The sequence below is a fragment of the Brassica napus genome, chromosome C9 (genome assembly GCF_020379485.1).
Source record: "Brassica napus cultivar Da-Ae chromosome C9, Da-Ae, whole genome shotgun sequence".
Taxonomy (NCBI): Eukaryota; Viridiplantae; Streptophyta; class Magnoliopsida; order Brassicales; family Brassicaceae; genus Brassica; species Brassica napus.
This window is the reverse complement of record NC_063452.1, coordinates 8474191-8496808: the sequence shown is the minus strand read 5'-3', so window position 1 is coordinate 8496808 and position 22618 is coordinate 8474191. Positions and strand designations below refer to the sequence as shown.

At 35.4% G+C, this 22618-nt stretch overlaps 3 protein-coding genes and 1 long non-coding RNA gene across 5 annotated transcripts; 3 read left to right on the top strand and 1 right to left on the bottom strand.

Moving 5' to 3' along the window:
• The first annotated feature begins 593 nt into the window (after positions 1-593).
• LOC106401137 lies at positions 594-2818 on the top strand. Of its 2 annotated transcripts, XR_007329280.1 has the most exons (3): positions 1244-1486; positions 1857-1948; positions 2036-2818. It is a non-coding gene; the product is annotated as an uncharacterized LOC106401137 (long non-coding RNA). The 2 variants fall into 2 exon arrangements; XR_002656081.2 differs by having other exon boundaries at positions 594-1486; positions 1857-2818.
• Positions 2819-4687: 1869 nt separating this feature from the next.
• On the top strand, positions 4688-5907 carry LOC106399586 (high mobility group B protein 4). The gene is made up of 7 exons (XM_013840049.3): positions 4688-4867; positions 4954-5037; positions 5120-5177; positions 5248-5292; positions 5375-5455; positions 5544-5600; positions 5688-5907. The coding sequence occupies exons 1-7, from the start codon at positions 4821-4823 to the stop codon at positions 5706-5708; spliced, it is 393 nt and encodes a 130-aa protein (XP_013695503.1). The 5' UTR covers positions 4688-4820; the 3' UTR covers positions 5709-5907.
• A 4935-nt stretch (positions 5908-10842) lies between these two features.
• LOC106401403 (exosome complex exonuclease RRP44 homolog A) lies at positions 10843-17126 on the top strand. The gene is made up of 24 exons (XM_013841915.3): positions 10843-11085; positions 11168-11299; positions 11388-11545; positions 11665-11720; positions 11837-11959; positions 12076-12206; positions 12292-12532; positions 12623-12782; positions 13026-13266; positions 13357-13513; positions 13633-13701; positions 14005-14130; positions 14208-14260; positions 14349-14455; positions 14636-14690; positions 14788-14887; positions 15035-15146; positions 15528-15648; positions 15857-15916; positions 16003-16108; positions 16189-16284; positions 16373-16454; positions 16536-16601; positions 16742-17126. The coding sequence occupies exons 1-24, from the start codon at positions 11032-11034 to the stop codon at positions 16938-16940; spliced, it is 2805 nt and encodes a 934-aa protein (XP_013697369.1). The 5' UTR covers positions 10843-11031; the 3' UTR covers positions 16941-17126.
• A 513-nt stretch (positions 17127-17639) lies between these two features.
• Positions 17640-21521, bottom strand: BNAC09G09390D (protein PIN-LIKES 5). The gene is made up of 10 exons (XM_013841916.3): positions 21392-21521; positions 19706-19932; positions 19538-19617; positions 19319-19443; positions 19076-19197; positions 18741-18995; positions 18537-18637; positions 18391-18443; positions 18082-18267; positions 17640-17989 (listed from the first exon to the last, which is right to left on the bottom strand). Exons 2-10 carry the CDS (start codon positions 19838-19840, stop codon positions 17865-17867), a joined length of 1182 nt encoding a protein of 393 aa, XP_013697370.1. The 5' UTR covers positions 19841-19932; positions 21392-21521; the 3' UTR covers positions 17640-17864.
• Between the last annotated feature and the right edge of the window lie 1097 nt (positions 21522-22618).

Genomic DNA, 22618 nt, shown 5'->3' with positions numbered 1-22618 from the left:
ACAATCCATGTTTCTAATTAAACAAACACTTTTTGTCTTTCTTCTGTTTTACTGTTTTAAGATCGAAACAGCCTGTAACTCTTGTGCAATATTATTCTTTTAATTTATATACTCTTGTTAATTAAACGGCTAGCCAACAAGACATTGTGAATTGTCCATTTGAGATATGGACAGTCTGGAGATGATATTGAAAAAACAAAGCAAGTGTCAAATAGATGCCATGAATAACTTGACAACATGGTTCTCCTTCTATGAATATTGTTGGAGCAGATTTTACTGAAATATTCCACAATTTTTTTTTCAAGTTTACTAAGTAGATATTTTAAATATTTAGAATCTTATCTCTAGTAGCACAAAAAAAAAGAATCTTTTCTACAAATAATTTCATCCGAGTCTTTGAGATATTTTTGAATAGAGTTCTACATATTTGAAATGTTCATCTGATAAAGTGAGACTACGACTGAATATAGACCTTCTGACCGGTTGAGAAGGTCTCTGACTTGGCTTTAAGCCCCCATACATTAGTACGAGGAATTGCTTCACCTGACGAGGCTTAGAGTTTTCTTGGTCTCTCTGTCTTCTCTGATGATGGTAACAATTTGTCTAGCCTCATCGCTTGGGTAGAGCCACCTCAAAACAATGTTAATTAGTTGTGACTTCAGCATCCCTTACGCTTTTTGTTCTTTTTTTGTTAAAAAAATTAGTTATGGGTTTATAAGGTTTGATTTGAATTAGTTTCAAGTATTTAATTTCACATTGTAGCTCGGTGAATTGGACATGTTCCAATTAATCTGTAATGCCTACGCCTTTAAAAGTTAACACAAGGGTTTCAATCTGATTCTAGGACACTGCCTCTTCTGTGCATTTTATATGTTTGATAATTATGCCTTACCATTTATGTTACTAAGTGTTTAAAGAAAAGTCATATTCTTCGCAGGACTACCAACTCTTATTCATTTTAATCATAAAAGTTGGTGGGAATCCAGACCTTTGCATGTCTGCTTTGCCAAATACAAACAAGATAACGGAGATAATATCACTCCTTTAGTAGAGAGCTAAACATAAAAAGCGGCTAAACATGAAAAATAAAAGAATTTTTTACTTCCCTAGACACTTTTTGAGTTTCGTATTTCACCGTAACATACTTTGTACTTGAGACAATCTTATTTACTAGTCAAAGACATTGATGCCCTTATAATAAAGAAAACCAAACCAGACTTTTATTAGCCTAACCCAACCATACCAACTCTACCCTATACCAAGTTCGAAATCCTAAATTCTCATCTTTCCTCATTTTGAATCACGCACTTTTTTGAGAGAGAGAGAAAAACTGTGTGCCACGGAAATTAAGAACCCTAGTTCCTCTATCATTGGCCTCATCCTCTAAATCTTCTTTCTTGATTTTTCGTCACAAACCTCCATCTCACGCACCGTCTGAATCTCACACTCGAGTAGAGCACACAATCATTTTTTCCCGACATGCGAGGTTTGTTACTTCGAAACCCACACTTGTTTTTCTGTGTTCCGACACCAACCTCCAAGATCTGTTAGTTTTCGATTTTTACATCTGTTAAAACTCTTCAAATCTGTGAGTCAGTGGAAGTTTCAATTTTTACATAAAAATTCCAGATCTCATAGTTTCAATGTGTCCTGTTTTTTTTCCGATTTTGAGATCTGGTAGTTTCAATATTCAGTTAAGTTTTTGGTTCTAGTTTCATGAATAATACAAGGAAACTTTCGATTTTCTTCATAATCTTCCAGACATCCTTTTTCCAAATGTGTCTGTTTTTGGCTTTTTTGTTCTTCTGTTCTGATTGCGATTATTTTATGGTCCCAACCTTTTCATGTTCTTGTAGGAAATAACAAACCGGACCACCGCCTCCCACAAATCCTTTTTTCAGAAGCTTTTCCAGAGGCAAAAATTGAGATCCGTTTTTAACACTAAATTGTTTAGATCTTCATTTTGCCATTTATTTCGAGTTTTATAAGTCTCTGTACACAACCTGAGATTTATGTAATCGTTTTCATTTCTTAGCAGGACAAAAAGTTCCGAACAACCACCTCTCAGTGAGGCTGTTTGCTGGTACCCATGTGGGCGTCTTAACATTTACTCTAAGCCTGACCTCTTACCTCTCGTGACACTGAGGAGTTTGAGACTATCAAAGCATCTTGTTTCGGGAAAATGTTTGATTTGATGGGCAACATGTGGACGGGAGAGTTGTGGGCTGGTGACCTGTGGATGAGTGAGTTGTAGTCGGGTGACATGTGGTCGGGTGAGCTGTGGACTGGTGAACTATTGTAGCGTGAGCTGTGTACGGACGAGCTGTGGTCAGGTGAGTTGTGGACGGGAGACTTGTGGGCTGGTGACCTGTGGATGGGTGAGTTGTAGTCGGGTGACATGTGGTCGGGTGAGCTGTGGACTGGTGAACTATTGTAGCGTGAGCTGTGTACAGACGAGCTGTGGTCAGGTGAGTTGTGGACGGGTAAGCCATGGAGGAGCGAGCTGGGGACGTAATGTTGTGTGGCTGACCACAAGGGAGTGTTGTGTGGACGGAGAGTCAACTTCCACCCATGTAGCTTTCGTACTCCCTGCTTACTACGCTCCACCCATGCAACAATCAGAAGTTTCAGTGAAGTTTCAAAAACTATTTTGTGTTCTATGTTCCATATGTTTTTTCTTTTTAACTCGGCGTTTCTATAGCGCGTAAGACGCCCATGTAATTTTTTCCAGAAAGTAGGCTCTTCATTGTTTTTGAGATCAAACAATCCGTCTGTAATGTTAATGCTAAGGTTTATGTTTAAAAAAAAGTTGTGTACATGACACCATCCACGTTCACTGATATATTGTGGCGTCCACTATCGGATTTCTCAGAAAATTATTAAAAATCATGTAAATGGTTTTGTTTAAACTGGGTTTTAATAATTTCTCTAACTCTGTCACAAAAAAAAAGTTCAGACTGGAGCTTCCTCACCTACAAAAAAGAATCAATAAATTCATTTTTACCTCGTCATATATTACCTAGCTTGTTTTAAACATCAGCCGTCAGATTTACAACATTCATTTTGATCGTGTGGCTTTTAATATAGCACATCAGTCAAAATATCAAACTTAATAAATGAAAAAAGCTAACTAAAAGAATCAACATACAACTTTATTTACATTGTAATAGTTGACCAAACGAAGCCACACATCCGGTTCGCTTCATTAAGGGCAATTGTGTCAACAAACTACTTTGGTCTCCGTGAAAGTGTGTTACAAGTATAAAGTGACTCTGAATGCAAAGGAAACTTAGAAAGTGGCCCATTATGTAATCAACTCAAAATAAAACATAGAACATAATATTTATCATCCGGAACCGGCTCATGACTGTCTTACCGAGCCGACTGAATTTAGAAGAGCTGTTTTCATTTCAATATGAGAAAAAGACAAAAATAGCACTAAATAGTTTTTGTTCTCAAACTAGCACTCGAGGTCAAAAGTCACAAAAACAGCATTTAATGTTTTATCAAAAGTCACAAATTTAGGGTTTAGAGTTAAAGGGTGGAGTTTAGAATTTAGGGTTTAGAGTTTAGGGTTTAGGGTTTAAAGTTTAGGGTTTAGGGTTTAGAGTTTAGGGTTTAGAGTTTAGGGATTAGGGTTTAGGGTTTAGGGTTTAGAGTTTAGGGTTTAGGGTTTAGAGTTTAGGGTTTAGAGTTTAGAGTTGAGAAATGAAGTTTTGCGGATAAGATTTCAAATTTTGAAAAATAAAAAAATTAAAATTTTCAAAAGATAAAATGCTATTTTGGTCATTTTAGTTTTTGAGTGCTATTTTTGTGATATAAACTTAGAAATATGCTATTTTGGAGATTTGCCCCTTCAATATCAGCATCGTGTATATACAGGGTAACAGGGGGAAAACAAAAGAAAACAAAACTGAAAGAACTGAAAAGATTAGAATGAAGCATATAAAATTAAACAATTACAAAGACAATTTACCTTTTTCTTTCTATCAGCTTCCACCGTTTCATGTAACGAACGGATCAGAGAATCTCGCGAGTCATTCAACAACTGGCCGATCTTCTTGCTCTTGGCCTTAAACATCCGATCTCTTGCGACAGCCCTGGCTTGGACCCAGTCCAAACCATCCTTCTCGATATCATTAATGCATTCCCTCATGTCTTTCTGAACAACTGCAGTACCAGATACCCTCTGCAACTAAAGTTAAAAATATACATTATGTGAAAACAGATCAGACAATATCAAACGGATGAAATTTTTTACAAACCAACCGTATCCATCTGAGGAGAATCACCAGAATCCATGAAATCTAACCTAATAGACACAAAGTAAAAACCCTTAAACCGAATCACTAAACCGGCTTAAGAGAAATCAAAGGCTCGATTGAAATGTTGAAGACAAATGACCCACCTTGGACGGCTAGGGTTTCAGAATGAAAAGACTGCGTTTCCTCTGGGTTCCTTTAAGCCACAAAGTTGCAGAAAACACAGAGTCGCCGAACCAGAGCTCACTTCCGGAACGGTTCAGTAGCCAACCCGGTGGTTTTATATCTAAACCGAAATTTTATAACTTAAAACCATTAGCGATCTAATTTCAGCTACCCTTTTTGGATTTTATTTTAAACGATTAACGTGGCAAATAATCTCGGTCAAAATCCCGCGCGAATTTCAATCTACTTTTTACTTTAAATTAAAATCCAAAAACTATTATTTAAGTTTAAACCGCAAACACTTGAACAAAAGAAACCAAGGCAAAACAACTCGATCCTACCGACTCAGTCCGAGTCTCAAACGATTCTTCGTTTCCTTACCCTCCTGGCTCGATGAAAGGCGGCCAAACCAAATCCGAAGCGACGAGCACCGATCAAAGGTTTCGCTCTCTCCGTCTCTACGTTTTCTCTGAATCCAAGATCTGCAGAACTTCTCTCACCTCTATTTTGATTTCGATTTCTCCAGGCTCAAAACCAGAGGAATGAAGAAGAAGACGACGAAGGATCCTAACAAACCTAAGAGACCTCCAAGTGCCTTCTTCGTCTTCCTGTAACTCTCACAGTCTCTTAAATCTCACATTATCCTCACTGCTTTTTTTTTCAATTTTAAACTGATTAACTTTCGTCGCCAGAGATGATTTCCGACGAGAGTTCAACGAGGCGAACCCTAATAACAAGTCCGTCGCCGCCGTAAGTAATATCCCAAATCCTTAGAGTTTCCACATTCTCAGATCTGTAAACTAATAATCGTATCTCTCAGGTTGGTAAGGCTGCTGGAGCTAAGTGGAAGTCTATGAGTGAGGAAGTGAGTGTTCGCCATTGAAATTGATAGATTGGTTCTTGAGGATCTTTAACTCAAAAGCTTTTGTTGTTGTTTTTTGAATCAGGAGAAAGCTCCTTACGCTTCCAAGGCAGAGAGCAGGAAGAGTGAGTATCTCAAGGGTATGCAACAGTACAACATGAATCTGGTATTATTATAATACTCTCTCATTGATTATGCTTAGGGAGAGTGTGCGTGTGCGTGTGTTCTTATAATGGTGCTACTCTGTGTTTTAGGCTAGCGGAACCAATAGAGGTGAAGATGACGAATCCAAGTCTGAAGGAAGCGACGAGGTTTTGATTCAAGACTTTTAAAAAACTCTTTTGTATTGATATGTTTTTTTTTTACTTGCATGTGACGTTTTGGATTCTTGTTTGCAGGAGGAACAAGACAACGAGTAAAGAGTCTACTAGTTATTGCCATTGACTGACTCAGATTTGAGGATGGAATTATAAAACTTGCTTAGTTATTGTGACCTTAAACTGAAAAAAACTGGTTATGTTCTGTTTGTTTGTTATATTAAGAACCTCATTTGCTACTCTTCTTTGTGTTTAAATCAGTTGTAATATGGATTTAGTTTAAGCTTTTCATTTCTACTTATGGTATCGTTGACTTCTCTTTGACTTTTTTCAACTTGTTGAGCTCTCTCCTGTTAATGGTATATTGTTGTTTGACTCTTGTCTGGCATTTTCCGTGGGAATATTTGAACTAACGTTTGACTGGGACTGAATCTGTTTGCTGGGATGGGTCGTATACATACCATCTTGACTGTTTGTTGTGCTTTTGTCTCTTTGTTGGAGTCTATTCATGGACAGAAACATTCATGTTTTTTTGTTCTTTTTGTTTTATGGGGGTGAGTTTCATAACACTGATTACTTTCCAGAAAATGGTATTTTCTCACCTTCAAAGTTGTTTCCATTACATTATCATGGTTTGGAGCCTATTTACTGAGCCCTAGAGAGGTATGGGCAATCTGGTTTACGGTTTGCCTTTTTTTTTTGTTCGATTGTTTTGGTGTTATCCATTTAATAGAAAAGTAAACCAAGTAGTACGCCTGAGACTTATTATCCAAGATCCGCTCCGGATCCGCTCCGAAAATAGGATATCCGGGGTGCCCGGATCCGAATCCGGATAGTAAAATCTTGGATCCGTGCAAACCGAATCCGGATATCTTAATTTTTAGGTCCGGATATCCGGATCCGGATCCGTATTTTTAAAATACATTAAATTTTTAAATTTTATTAATATTTATATTTGATATATTAATATTTATACATGAATTAATCTTATAATATTATATTTCAGTTTTTAGAATATTATAAACATATATAAATATATTTATAAATATTTAATTTATGTATTATATTAAAAAATTAGTATTTTTTTGTTAAAAAAAATTATTTTAAATTATTTTGATGGATCCGGATATCCGCGGATAATAGAATATCGAGACGGATATCCGAAATCCGGATATCCGGAAACCACGAATCCGGATCCGGATATTAAATCCACGGATCCGACGGATCCGGATCCGGATCCGGTTACCCTAAATTTCCCGGATATTCGGATCCGTCCCACCCCTACCAAGTAGATACAACCATTTTCTTTGGTTTGGATTGGTTTTTAATTTAAATCTGGTTTGGATTATACATTTATTTAGTCTAAAATAATTTCCTTTGATTTTATCCTATTCATAATTTATATGTCATCAGTTATTTGATATCCCTTATATATTAATCATGAAGCATTACAACATATTTTCGTAGCCACATGTCATCACGAAGATGATTCTTAGAATTTTTAGAAAAATAAGTTGATCCATATAAACATAAAATATTTTTTTTTATTAAACTAACTATCAAATTAATTAATAGTGTACAAAATAATATTTTTTCTTTCCTTAAATAAAATCTACGGAATTACCTAATATGATTAACATATATATGACAATTAATGATTATGAATAAACAATTAATGATTATGAATAATACATATTTGATAACAATTTTTGTATCATCTCTCTTTTTTATTTAATTTTATATTATTAAAAAAAATTAAACAATCATATTAAGCATATAATAAAAAATATATATTTTTTTTTATTATATGTTATATTTTGAATTTCTTAAAACGACTGTAAATTACAAAAAATGATAAAATTTCCACATTGAAAATTTGTGATCAATGGTTTAATTTTTTTGTTTCAGCAAGATACAAATGATCATATATCGTAGGAGTGGGCGTTCGGATACCCGTTCGGGTTTGTATTGAGTATGTAGGATTTTCGGGTAATTCAGTATAAAGGTAAAGAAACCGTTCTGGTATTTCTACACTTCGGATCAGGTTCGGGTATTTTATGTTTGGGTTCAAATATTTTGGATCGGATTCAGATATTTAAATTTTGAATAAAAAATAAATAAATTATTCATTGCTTATTTTTTTGTATTTAAAATATACTTTTCTGGTTTTCTAACATTTTAAAGATTAAACTATTAATAGGTTTGAAGATAAAACTTTAAAAAGAGAAATACACTAATTTAGTTGTTGTTTTGAAATTTTAGATGCAACTTCTATTAATGAAAGAAACAAGAGCTTGATATTTACTTTAAGTTAGTAACAAATGATTTTGTCCATAATTATATGTATATTATCTAATTTTGAGCAATGTGCAGCATTAATATGAATATTTTGAATAAAATAAGAGAAGTAAACTAAAAATATAGGTTTAAGTATACTTATGTTTGGTTATCTTTGGATATCCGTTCGGGTTCGGATACTACCCATTCGGATTTGGATATTACCAGTTTGGGTTCAGATATCTATTCTCTCTGAATTCAATAACCGTTAGGATATTTTACTACTTCGGTTCGGATTTTCGGATCAGATTCAGATACGGGTTCGGGTATCGGTTAAAATGCCAAGTCCTAATAAATTGTTTGAATATGAAGTCTCATTAATAAATATTCATATTATATATATATATATATATTAATATCATTTGAAATAAATTATATACTATATAAAAATATAAAATATGTTAATTTCAAAATTTGTAGTGAAAAATTATTGAGATCTTAATATTTTAATTTTAAAATTTGTATTGAAAAATCTCACATTTAAACTTTTGTGATTAGCAGTTTAAATTTTTGTTACATCAAATATACAAATGTTAAAAATCATATGAGTAGGAAGTGTAAATAATAAATAACTATATTAAAATATAACATGTATCTATGTTAATATCTCTCAAGTTTAATTTATACCATATAAAGTAAATAAAATTATTGTTTTGATTTATTTACCAAAAATGTGATTGTAAATTAACAAAAGGTATTGGTTTTGATTTATGTGTTTACTCTAATGTATATACTTTTATGCATACAAATTATTTTTAAAATAGGTGGTTTCTAATATCTTATTTGATCCTCACAACTCCAAAAACACACTTTTTCAAACTGAAGTGCTTTTTAATATTGGAAACACTATAATATATATATATATATTATTTAATTCAGATTAAATAATTTAGTCTTGATTTTTATCCCTAAAAAGCTTTTAATAAAATATCATGATAAGATTCCAATCACCTCATTTTGAGTTTGTTCGAAGAATGAGAGATTTGATCATTTGTCTAATATTTTTTCTCTCTAATACTCTATCAAGCTATTATAATTGTAATAATGAGAGAGTTGAACTATTTATTATAAGTTTTTTGGTTTATCATTAAATAAATCAAACAGTTCTTAGTTTATACATAGTTTACATATACTAGAACGGTAAAATATTATATATATTTTTTTTATCTGTATACTCTTAAGTAACTAAACCTCAGAAGCGTAGGCTAATGAAATAAGTAATTTATTTTGTTGTTCTAGAATTAGATGATTTTTAGACTAAACTGGTGAATATATACTAGACACGCATTTATATTTCGAGTCTACACTTATATTCTATAACACATTGATATATTAAATTCGAACACTAACCTGTTAATAAAGTTTGCCAGTGATTTTCTTCAAAATTTTGATTCTTAGATATGTATCTGGAGGGAAACTAACTTTTGCAGAGTTTCATTTTCTTAAATTGACACTTACGTGATTCACTAAATTCATAGAAAAAGTTAAAAAAATACTAAATTCATATCAATAAAACAGAGAGGAGAACAAAAGTACAATTTTATAGAGGTAGAAAATGAAATCACTTATGGAGAATCAATAGTAAACAAATCGAGAGCATAAAACCTAATCCCCCTTCGTCATTATACAATCGATGTTGCCTATTTGGTTTTGGTGTTTGTGTCAGCCGAAAAACTTAATTTCCTTTTATGCATATGAAGTCTTAAAAATAATTAAAATGAGCTGTAATACGCTAACTCTTTAACAACGATAATACATTTAATAGACCAACATTTGTCTTCGTCATTTTACAATCGATAAAGATTGTAGTGTTCCAAAATGTTAAACCATTTAATAAACAAATATTATTATAATAACTCACTCCGCGCATGCGCGCGGATTATCATCTAGTGCGTAGTTAAAAGTAGAAAACTTTAAAGTATGATTTGTCGGTTTGGCTAGGAGTTTTTGTTTTCAAAGTTCGTTTATAATAAACTTTTGTTCGATTCTGGTTTGATTTTTTTAGAACAAGGTTTCTTTCTCAATCGTATTGAGCTCTAGATTATTCGGAAGCTAACATCTCCAACTCATTTCTGTAGTAGAAAAAAATAGAAATTGAGGTTTTGCTCCGATGTGTTTATGTATAATAAATAAATGCTATATTTACTTTTACAAATAAAAGAATGTTATTTTTCTTCTATATTTAGGAAGAAAAATAACATTTTTCTATTTTGATTGTTTTGTGAAAATATGAAAACTCATTAAGTAAAATATGAAAACAAGAAATGTCTCTGAAATAAGAAGAAAAAAAAGAAGAAAAAAAAGCAAAATAATTTAAGAGAACAAAAAATGTCTCTGAAATAAGATATACTTTTGTGAAAATATGAAAACTCATTAAGTATGTGGCAAAAATAATTGGTTTAGTTTATTTTATTTAAAAGTTTAATTTTTGATTTGTTATATTAGTAATTATAAACTAAAAATTTATTTTGAGATATTTGTTGAGGTTGATGCTGCTAGCCGGAAGGACACCAAACAATCCAAAAGCTTTTTTTTTTTTTTTTTTGACAATCCAAAAAGCTTTGACCATGCGATTTACGAAGATTCTTTAACTACTTCTTCAGGGACGATCATGGAAGGAAGCAGCGTAGAAGAATTTCTCGAGGAAGTGAGGCAGAGGTTAAAATGTGAGCTTCAAGGAAAGAGCTCTCAAGAGAAGTTCATCAGTTAAGAGGAAGCGGCATCGAGACTCCTTTCAGCTAAAGACCTTTTCCGAGGTCTGAATTGATGAGAGAGATCATATGCAATTCAATGCTCCAGACACAATGAAGTAGTTAGTTATCTTTTGGGAGTAAAGTTATATTTTAAAGTTGGTTTAGTGTGAGGGTTCTTTTTATTTAAAATTTTATTTTTTGTAATCACGTCGGTTTAATCAGACCAAACCGATTTGAAAAGAATTACCAAACCGGTCGGAACCGAGAAAAGAGGTATAGGGCTCACATTGGCTTAGGTTTAAGACGACTTAAAAGCTTCGGTCTCCGTTCCAACGACTGAAATCTCTCACCGGCGAAACAAGTATTCGAGCAAGAGGTTGAAGAAGAAGAAGAAGATGTTGCAGAGCAAGGTTTTCAATAAGAAGACCAGAGGAGGTCGTATTCAAAAGGTCTGTTCCTCTCTCTCTTAATCTCTATGCGTCTTCTTCTTCCTTCCGAGTTTTTAGTTTTGTTCTTTACGTGCCGCTGCAGCAAGTGAGAGAAGTGTATCTACGAGATGACATATACTGTGGAGCCTTTTCCTGCAAGTCTTGCGATACTTCAGCTGCTCGTTTGTCTTCCCCTAAGATTATTGTTGTCGATACCAACGTCGTTCTTCACCAAGTAACTTTGCTTTCACTATACATATATATAAAGCTAAAGACTTTGAGCTTGTTCCGGATTAAATCGATTTGCTTTTTTTGTTTGGTAGATTGATTTGTTGGAGAATCAGGCAATAGACAATGTTGTTGTTCTCTCTGTGGTGCTGGATGAGGTTAAGAACAGGAACAAATCTGTTTACAACAGAATCAGAAGTCTCTGCAGCAATCCAGCCAAGCAATTCTATGTTTTCTCCAATCATGTCCACAAGTTAGAAGCTCTTCCAACTTTTCGGCTTTTTAGTGTCCTCACATTTTAGATAAATTTATGTGATTTTTTATTGGATGATCACTGGAACTTGTTTCTCACTTTTAATAAACTTTCCACAGGGATACTTATGTGCAGGCCATGGAGAGAGAGACTGCCAATGACCACAATGATAGAGGTCCTATATACTATATAATCACCTTCTTCTGTTTGCTAATATCTTGTTGTTTCCTTTATCATGTATCAGTTCATAGAAAATGTCCTTAAAGATTTTAAATGTTATCTGGAATTCAGCTATTCGTGTCGCTACATTATGGTACCAGAAGCATCTAGGGGATACATCTCAGGTGTTGCTTGTCACTAATGACAGAGAGAATAAACTGAAAGCCATTGAAGAGGGAATATCTGCAGAGACAAGTATGTTAATCATCTTTTTCCCTTTTTCATAGAAGTTGAATTGCTTTCCAGCATTCCAGATATTATAGCTCTGTTATATGGAATTAGAAGCCTATAAATGAGTGTTTCTGTATCAGTTGAGGCTTATGTAAAATCAATTGGGCAACCTGAATTGTTGGACCTGCTTGCCCAACCAGCCGGTGAAGACGTCACTATGGAAGATGCAGATGATTCCAGACCTTCCAAGAGGAAACTTGTATACCTAGAGGTAATGGATTAAGGTGACTAGATACTGCCATTAAACAACCCTTGTCTCTTATAATTATGTTTTTTTTTTTATTTTCTGCCTGCAGCATAAACCCATGTCTGAGATTACTGCTGGTTTGCACCGTGGAATATACCATCAAGGGAAACTCCGTGTCAATCGTTTCAATCCTTTTGAAGCTTATGTTGGAAGCGAGAGCATTGGAGAAGAGATTATTATCTATGGGCGCAGCAATATGAACAGGGCTTTCGATGGTGATATTGTCGCGGTAGAACTCTTGCCTCGTGATCAGTGGCAAGAGGAGAAGGCGTTATCTATAGCTGAAGAAGGTTTCTTTTAATATCTACATGTATATCAAACTATTTATCTGCCTGCACGAAGTTGTGTCAAACATATCTCTCTTTCACATATTAATCCAGATGAGGAGGAAGATGACGATACTGTTCATTTGGCTCCCAACAGTGCTGATGATGCTCCTAGAACCTCAAATTTAGCCCAAGTAACTTCTGGTGATAAAAATGCTAACCCTGCTCGTCCTTCAGGTCGTGTAGTTGGTGTTATCCGTAGAAATTGGCACTCGTGAGTTCACTTCTTGCTGTTTTTTTTTCCTTTATGACATCATATGAACATAACCGACATGCCAGTATACTCTCCTTAGATGTGCCTGCTTCTGGTGACTACATATGTGATTATCTTTAGCTCTGTTGACTTCATTGGCTATTCTCTGTGCAATTACGCTTTGATTTTCTTTAATTTTGTCTTATGTTTCATGCCGTGGTTTCTGGATGACGATTCCTAAGTAGCATGATATTTATTATGCAGATATTGTGGATCTCTTGAACCAATGTCCCTGCCTGCTGGAAGTGGTGGAACGGCGCATGCTTTATTCGTCTCTAAAGATCGAAGAATCCCCAAGATTCGCATTAACACTCGTCAGCTTGAGAACCTTTTGGATATGAGGATAGTAGTGGCAGTTGATTCTTGGGACCGTCAATCTCGGTATCCTTCTGGCCATTATGTACGACCAATTGGCAAAATAGGTGACAGGGAAACTGAAACAGAGGTAGGGGAATCTTTATTAGATTACTAGGTTCTGTCCTGGTAGGAAGTGGGAGGGCATTGACATCGTTACTCTTTATTGTTGATGTTTCAGGTTGTCTTGATAGAGAACGATGTTGACTACTCGCCATTCTCTTCTCAAGTTCTGGCATGCTTGCCACCCTTACCTTGGTCTGTATCTGCTGAAGACGTCTCTAGTCCTGTTAGGCAAGACTTGCGACATTTGCTTGTATTTAGTGTGGACCCTCCGGGTATGTACCTAAAGACTTACTCGCGTGATAGTATTTATTAGTTTTGCCTATATAAGTGTCTTTCAGAGTCTGAAGTTAGTTGTGTACATGTAGATTTAACTTGTTTGTGGTGCCAACAGGTTGCAAGGATATTGATGATGCATTGCACTGTACATCGCTTCCAAACGGGAACTTTGAACTTGGAGTCCGTATCCTACAACTTTATAATTTATGTAGGACTTAGCTTTCAATATAGGGCATGTCAAGAGTCAATGAGTTACAAATCACTTTGCCGTGCGTACAGCAAAGCTTTGAAATGGCTCTTGTTGCCGTTTTTCTTCATTGTTCGAGTTTATCATAATTGTCGAGTGCTAAAAGTGCTTTTGAGGTGATCTGCTTTATGTCTATTAGTAGTCAGTCTCTTCTAGAATAATTGGCTTGTTCCGTTGGAATCTCTTCATGTCTTGTGAGTGAATTTGTAATGCTGCTTATCCTTGACCTTTTTTACTTAGACATTGCGGATGTAACAAACTTTGTACACCCTGGTACTCCTTTGGATGATGAGGCATCAAAAAGAGGCACATCTGTCTACCTTGTTGACCGCCGTATTGACATGCTTCCCAAGCCTTTAACTGAAGGTATCATCTTCTTACAGGATATGTTTCCGTATATGTTGGAATTCCAATGCACTCAAGAAACATGGTTTTGTTTGCAGATATTTGCTCGCTTAGAGCTGATGTGGAAAGACTTGCATTCTCGGTTATTTGGGTATGCTTTATCATTTGGAGCCCAAAAGCTTATGTACAAATATTAGTAAATTAGTAAAAGGTTAGCCTAAGCATATTCATATATTTAGGAAATGAGCCCTGGAGCTGAAATTATCTCAACGAGATTTACAAAGAGCATAATCAAGTCTTCTGCAGCATTGTCCTATGTTGAAGCTCAGGCTCGGATGGATGACAGGTAAAATCTCTTTTACCATAGTGTTAGATGGATCAGTGGTTTATTTGCTTATCTTTGTTCTTACGGTAAAACTATTTCGTTTCATGTTCTCTAGTGATTTGACAGTATAATTGTAGAGGGTTTTAAGACTCCCTATGTTACATTATGCACAAGATTGTTAAGTGTTGTTTCTATTTGCAGCCGATTGACGGACCCCGTGACTACTGATCTGAGGAACATGAATGCTTTAGCAAAGGTTTAAGACACCTCCTCTCACTTGTTGTCATGTGTTCCATAAATGATAGAAAGAAGAACACAATTTTTACCTGTTATTTTGCTTTTGAAACCTGTAGATAATGAGGCAAAGACGTATCGATAGGGGAGCCTTAACTCTTGCGTCTGCAGAAGTTAAATTTCAGATTGATACTGAGACTCATGATCCTCTTGACATTGGTATGTTTGCTGAGAAAAAAAAATGCTCTTGATGGATATGAACGATAGTTTCTTAGTGTCTTTGTCACCCAAACAATCGTGAAGTACAACAACTTCTATCCTTCTGAAAGATGTACTCATCCGTCTCCGTGACTGTGTTTTGCATAGGTATGTATCAGATTCGGGAAGCAAACCAAATGGTTGAGGAATTCATGCTTGCTGCAAATGTTTCAGTCGCTGAACAAATTCTTAAACTATTCCCTTCGTGTTCACTATTAAGGTAAAGTTTGCGATAGTTCTTGAAGGTTTTATGACTTGCTTCTGCTTCTCAAAGATGAATATCATTCTGTATATGTTAGTGCTTCTCTGTGTAAAACTGATTGCAATTAGTTCCCAAGATGTGACCAAACTAGCTTTCAATTGTTGCCAAAGATGCCTATAATGGTTACATGAACTATTTTACAATTGTGTTCATGTAAAATCTGGCCGTAAGTGATTAGGTTAGATGATGTTATGCTTATTTAGCATAATGCATATAATGGGATCCCAAGTAGCTGTTGATGACATTGTTATCTTTTATTGGCATTTGCTGTATTTTTTTTGTTCATCCTATAACATCAATAACAGTTCATCACATCTTTGGTTTGGTTCTTCAATGCAGGCGTCATCCTACTCCAACAAGAGAAATGCTTGAACCGCTGCTGCGTACTGCTGCAGCTATTGGGCTTAGCTTAGATGTCTCTTCATCTAAAGCTTTGGCTGATTCACTGGACCGAGCTGTGGTGAGTTTTTTTTTGCCTGCACTATCTTATTTGCACAGCCACTGTTTAGCCATTTGGAATACCTCCTCGGTTCCATTCTACAACTAGGGTTGCACATACTACTTATAATTAAATTCAGCTGTCATATTTAAGTGGTCTTTGAATGCTATACGTATTTTAACTAAGCAACTTGCTTCGCTCAGTCTTAACAAATGTCGTTATTCTTCAGGGTGAGGATCCATATTTCAATAAGCTGATCAGGATATTGGCTACTAGGTGCATGACACAGGTAGAGCTTCCTTGATGACTGAATAGTTAAGTTGCTGGTGATTCTCTGAGGATACCGTCTAACAATTCAAATTTGTTACTACTCAGGCTGTGTACTTCTGTAGTGGGGATCTCAGTCCTCCAGAATATCTTCATTATGGACTTGCAGCACCTTTATATACTCATTTTACATCTCCTATTCGAAGATATGCTGGTGAGTGAAAACTCGCACTGTCTCTCCTTTTGTTTTCACATGCTAGATGCTATAAACCTTGCTTCTTTCCCTGGTTCCAGATGTCTTTGTGCACAGATTACTTGCCGCGTCATTAGGAATATACAAGCTTCCAACGGTGTTCCAAGACAGACCTCAACTTACTAGCGTTGCTGATAGTAAGGGTTTATTGTTTTCCAGCATTTTTAACTGTTCAGACAAAATTTGCAAACTTGCAAGTATTCTAATACATTGGACTTGTTTCAGATTTGAACTATCGGCATAGGAATGCCCAGATGGCAAGTCGAGCTTCAGTAGAGCTGCACACCCTCATATACTTCAAAAACCGGTATAGACCGTCTACCTTTTTTCATGAATCAGACTATATTTTAAAGGCATGGACTGGTAAAGACTTTGTTTGATGTCGCAGACCCACAGATGCAGAGGCAAGAGTTGTGAAGATAAGATCCAATGGTTTTATAGTATTCGTCCCAAAGTACGTTCTCCATCCTTTACTTGTTCCACTACCATAATAAAATTCATTAGTGTTGCCTTTTCTTCTTATCTTTTCACTCTTACTTCCCTAGCAATCATGTCTTCTGATACTGGACATCGTTATGGATTTTATTACTGCAGGTATGGAATCGAAGGCCCTGTTTACTTAACAGCAAAAGGTGAGAAAGGACTTGGTGACTGGTACGTAGATGAGGAGAAGCAGAAGATCGTTAAGATGGATGGAAGTTTATCTTACAGTGTCTTGCAAACTGTGAGGATTCACATGGAGGTAGTGGAGCCTCAGCCTAACCGACCCAAACTTGAACTCACCCTCTTGTAAAACTCTTCAACCATTTTAAGTCTCACTTTCACTACTTTTATGTAGTCTGGAGCAATTGTCAAGAGCTCGTGTGGTATTTACATTTGTTTCGTTTACTTTATGCCTATTTATTTTGCTCTGTGTTTCATTGTCAAAGTCAAAGACACTGTATCATCATATCATTATCTAGAGTTTTGTTGAGATACACTTCACTTGTGGTCATGTGGTTTTGTTGATAACCCATATACTTTTCCATTGAGGTTGTGTTATTATAATCCGTGAGTGATCTTGTGAGAAAATCAAACATTCCATTGCCAGATTTTTAGATGAACCAAAGTTTCTCTTTACAAAGAAGCTGACAAGTTTTGCAAATTGATTTCCCCTGTGAAAGTGGCTGCCAAAAAGGTAGAACCCACCACAAAAGGCAGCTTATGAATGGAGGGACCAATGAAGCTTTATATGGTATTGGCATTTTATTGCCACAAGCTATGTGGGACATGTATTTCATTGGAGCCGCACCTATATGTCAATGCAATAACCAAAGCATTGAAGAACGAAGAAAGAAATAAAACGCCTTAGGTAGAGACAATTTACTTAGTTAAAGCCTTGAAAGATGTTTTTAGCAGAAAGATTACTCAAATATTACAGATTGATATTGAGAAATATTTTCTCATCTCGACATTTATGAACCCATCTTTTCCTTAGTCTTTGTTACCAAAATACCAATGAAGTACACAGCATTTTTCATTAAACATATTTAATACATGATGCAAATTTTTGTGTTTGCAATAGGGGAAAAAATGAATACTTGTAGAAATCCAGACAAAAGAATCTATCAAGTTTTGATTTGATAGACAAATAAACAAATGGTAAAGAATCCTTTGACAAGAGAGGACATTAGCACATGTTTTCCTCATTGTCTCCGTTGTGCTTCGCAGGTTTTGTCTAGACTAACAAGTGAAGGAATATTGTGGACCAAACAGTGAGGGCAAGAATGGCGATCAAGTATGTCCAAAGCATGAGCACTGAGCACTCGTCTTGTCCAACATTATACAGCTGTGTCATGGTACCTGTAGGAGTTTTTTGTGCAACTTGTCATTCCTTGTTTTAGTATTTTTATAGATTTACATGAACTCAGCTACTAATGATTTTATGAACTGACCGATATTCATGGCAGGTGGGAGTGTGAACTGGAGCATTAAAACATACTGAAACAGAGGATCCGCTGGGAGAAACCCGAAACTCTCAGCTGTTTTTACAACGCCTATGCCAATGATTGGGAGAATTATGTACCGAACACACACTATTCCAAGAACAACCACCGGTTTGACTGCCGAAGAACGTAAACCTGATCAATTTGAACAATAGTGTAAGGTTAGAGATAACATGATCGAGTGACATTTGGGACGAAACTAATATTATATGTTGTAATTTTGGGTATGAGGGTTACGGGCTTTAGCTATAATTTTACCTTGTATGAGGTTGCCTCCTAGTATAATTGTCATACAAGGAATGGTCCCATCGCTGCACAATAGGTTAATTTAGTAACGTAAGATGTATATGTATGCAAATGGTCCAGGCCAAGAGGTTTACTAAAGACAAAACTGTGGTAATTACCCAAGAAGTTTTGCTGTGGCTTGGACTATTCTTAAAGGAGCATCATCACCAATGATAAGATTTCTGAGCCACGTAACAGCACCGAATATGAAACCAATAATCTGAAAAGGTATCAAACATGTCACACTAAGTATTGTTTTTTTTTTTTACTTCACTTCATTCTTGGTATATATTTTTCAGTGCTAGTCTGTAAATTGAACTTACTGCACCAACTGTAGGTGGTGCACGAAGCTCCTCCAATATCTCATGGAGGAAGTCTACTCCTTTTCTCCAAAACCCTGTCTCTTCCTTTACCAGCTCGCCTTCAGGTGCACCTAGAAGTTTGGTCTTGTGATCAGCCTCTAAGTCACTATTGGATGATTTGATTGCTGTTTTCTCAGATTCTTCTATCTCTTTGAACTTCATTGCCGACCCTTTTATAAGCCGGAATGTGTAAGTCCATATGTAGAAACCCCCTAGCTGCATATTTGATAATCATCATTTACTTCTCTTTTTCCTCATCTAATGTCTCTGTTTTTTTGTGTGTTAATATTACATACCGCCATGGAGAAAGACGCGTAAGAGAGACCAACGGTTCTGCATACACTACGGTTACCAAATGGACTCTTGTCCTCGTCGCAGATTGCTGGGACAAGTATGATTGGTAGGTTCCCCATATTTCCTATTAAACCAAAGTTGAGTTTTGTCATGAGAACAATACAAAATAGATGTCACGCTATATGTAGATTGATGATGATGACGTTCATATATAGGATGGTCCAAAAAAACAATTTGTCACGTACCTGAAGAACAAGTTGCAACAATAAGACCTTCAAGATAAGGAGGTGGTTTCAGAATTTTGACAACCATCCAACCAAGAAGTCCTCCGATTAAGAATGTAAGTCCCATATTCACCGGCATAAACCACCTTTTATTTCAATCAATAATAGTCAAAAGTAATAATAATTTTAGTGTAAAATTTTGTTACCATGATCTAGAAAATGTAAGGGGATTTTTCTTACCATGAGACCATGTCCTGAAGTGTGACCGTCTGGGCTAGATTTGCAAACATGAGAGCCGGTGCAAATATTACAAACACCACCTACAGTTTGTAAAAAAAAAATATTATGAAAAAACATACATCTTGATTCTTTTGCGGAGATCTAACCATCGGGTCAAGATTGGTTTACCTTGTTCATGGAATTGCGGGCTTCAACAGGAAAGAGCTTGCATCGATCAGTGGCCAAGTAAGCTCCAACAAGACTTATGATGAGGACTTGAATCACTGGCATAGAAGCCACCTCCAACAATGACCAAAACCCCATCTTTTATGAAAATTTTAATGGACTAATGGATTACTATGAGCCAATATATCGGATCTTGTTTCTCTTCTTCTTCTTCTTCTTCTGCTGTTAATCTGCAGAGAAAATAATGAGCCTGAGGCCCTGAGAAGAGAGAAATTAAAGGTACGTGGTAAGCACAGATTTCTACTGACCTATGTGTGTATTTATACATAATTATATTTACTTCCTCGTAAAAGTCTGACTCTAACAGACACGGTGATAATTAAGTTTAATATTCATAAAACATGCGAGAGTTTTGAGTCTTTTCAGGCCTGTGTCATCGGAGAACTAGAGGAAGCTTCTGTTTAAATATTTTATTAAGCTATATTGTATTTTATATATTTTTCCCGTTTTGATTTGAATTACCCAATTTGTTTTGACAAAGTTCTGGACATTTGAACGCAGTTTCTTAGCTGTTGTGTGTTGACCCTTTTGAGGCTGCTGCGTAAAATATATGCCATGTATGGTTGAGAAGTTATTTACAACTTGTTAAAAAATAGACGGAATCTAATTTCTTGTAATTAACAAATAAAGCATACCAATGGTAGACGTATGTGGAGATTCAGGGGATTACTGGACCTACTTATTTCACAACACGTATTTCATGCAATTAAAAATTATGGTCAACATGTCTTAATATATCACACATCAATGTCTGGAAGCAAACAAAAACATTGATTTGTTATGCTAAGAAAATTGAATAAGAACTCCTCCAAATACAACCCCCCCCCCAAAAAAAAAAAAAAAAAATTGCAAAACGAATTTTGATTTATAAAACTGGAATAATTAAAAATCATTATATTTAGTTAAGAGTAAAGAAGCAACTCATTGTACCGTTTATCGTAAACAACATTTAACCTTATTGCATAAATTATTGTTTTACTATAACCAAACGTTAGTGCATTGGCAAGTATAAAAAGATTGATATTTTTTCTACAATTTTTAATAAATTGGGTTTAGTCTTGTATTTTCTGGAATTTGGAGTTTTTTTACATAATACACATGACAGAGGCATATATTAAACAAAGCTTAGATTAATATTTGTCTCAACATATTTATAATTGAACTTGGACAGGGTAGATAATATGCACCCATATTGGGCATCAGGACATGACACATGCATAGATGCATAGTTGATGGATCTAAATTGGTAAGATGTTTTTTTCCTACAACTTATATGATGAACGCCTAACAGATCATCCACCACCATTTCAATATTTTCATATCTGAATAGTATCTTAATTATTGGTATTGAATTATTATTGGTATTGAATCTTAGGCATGAATATTTAAATCTGCAATAAGAAAAAATCTGAAAACCGATTCAAAACGTGTAACATGTTACGTGTTTATCGGTGCTTAGGTATTTTATTGTACTTATTTTCAGCTGTCTTGTATGCAATTCCTATAAAAAAGGCTTGAAATTAAATCCTTAGCCGACCTCATTTTACCAGCTTTTTTTACACGACGTATGATTCCAATGAAAGAACACAGGTTAATTAGAAAAACCAAAACAAAACAAAACAGAAGTACCTGAACCATGCAACAACTCAGAAGGATCTACTCCCTCTTTACACGCATGAGAAGACAAATTACGCAGAGAGAGAAGAGAGAAGAGAGAAGAGAGAAGAGAGAACAATCATTGATCGATGTTGAAAAAAATAATAATGTAAGAACTAAAAAGGCTTCTGTATTTCCGTAATTTACGCGTTTTCATATTCACCAGACAATAAAAAGTAAAAATAATCTAATAGAGAAAGAGATATAAGAACACCAGTATCAGCGTATCTAAACCCAAGTCCCGACCCAATATTGGCCCAAAAGAAAATGAAAAATAAAATAAAATCGGACAAACGTTTTCAGAATAAGAAGTTTTTAACAAAGTCCTTGGGAGTACGTGGCAGCTCGGGAAAGGCAAACCGAAGAGGAGAGAGAGAGTCGAGTTTGGTCGGGATTCATTCACTTCGTCTCCTTCTTCTCTCTCTCTCGACAAGGCGATATCGGCAGGAAAGAAAGTCGTCGCAATCCTCTCTGTTTTCTCGTTTAATCGAGTACCAAAACCGACGAATCGAACACCCAGAAGGTTCGTGTTGCTTCCCGTACCTCCCTTTTGTGATTTTCGAATTGTATAGACTATATAATCGATCTGGGTTTGTGTTTATACCGTATTTGGATTTGATTAGTTTATGCATGTTTATTTGTAGGGGAAACTCGAGTTCCGGCGCCGTTTCTCATCATCTCCCTATTCTCTTTCTCTGGACGGCGATTTCGACCACAACCGTCTTGACCCGCTCACTCCACACGGATCTCGCCTCAGTTGTGCTCCGAATCGAAACGAATCGAGGTTTGTCTTTCTCGGTTGATTAGTGTTAATTGATTAGGGTTAATTGATTAGGGTTCTAAACTGAACCAATGGGTTAAGAACTGAAGCTATGTCTGATAATTTACATCGGTTGACTAGGGAGTTAATTGATTAGTCGTTTGATTAGTAGAATTCTTTTTTGATGAGTAGTTTATTGATTAGTCCGTGCCTCATTGAGTTGATTATTTCTTTGATGAATAGTTTACATAAGTTGATGAGTAGTTTACATAAGTTGTTATTTCTTTGTTTCATACACTTGATTAGTAGTTTGAAAGAGTTGGTTACCGGACAAGTCTTTGTTTTTTCTCACCTATAAAGTAGAAGTTTTCATTGAGTTGATTTCTTCTGTCTTCTTTATGACTTAAACGTAATTGTTTTAGTTGGTGTGGACATTTAAG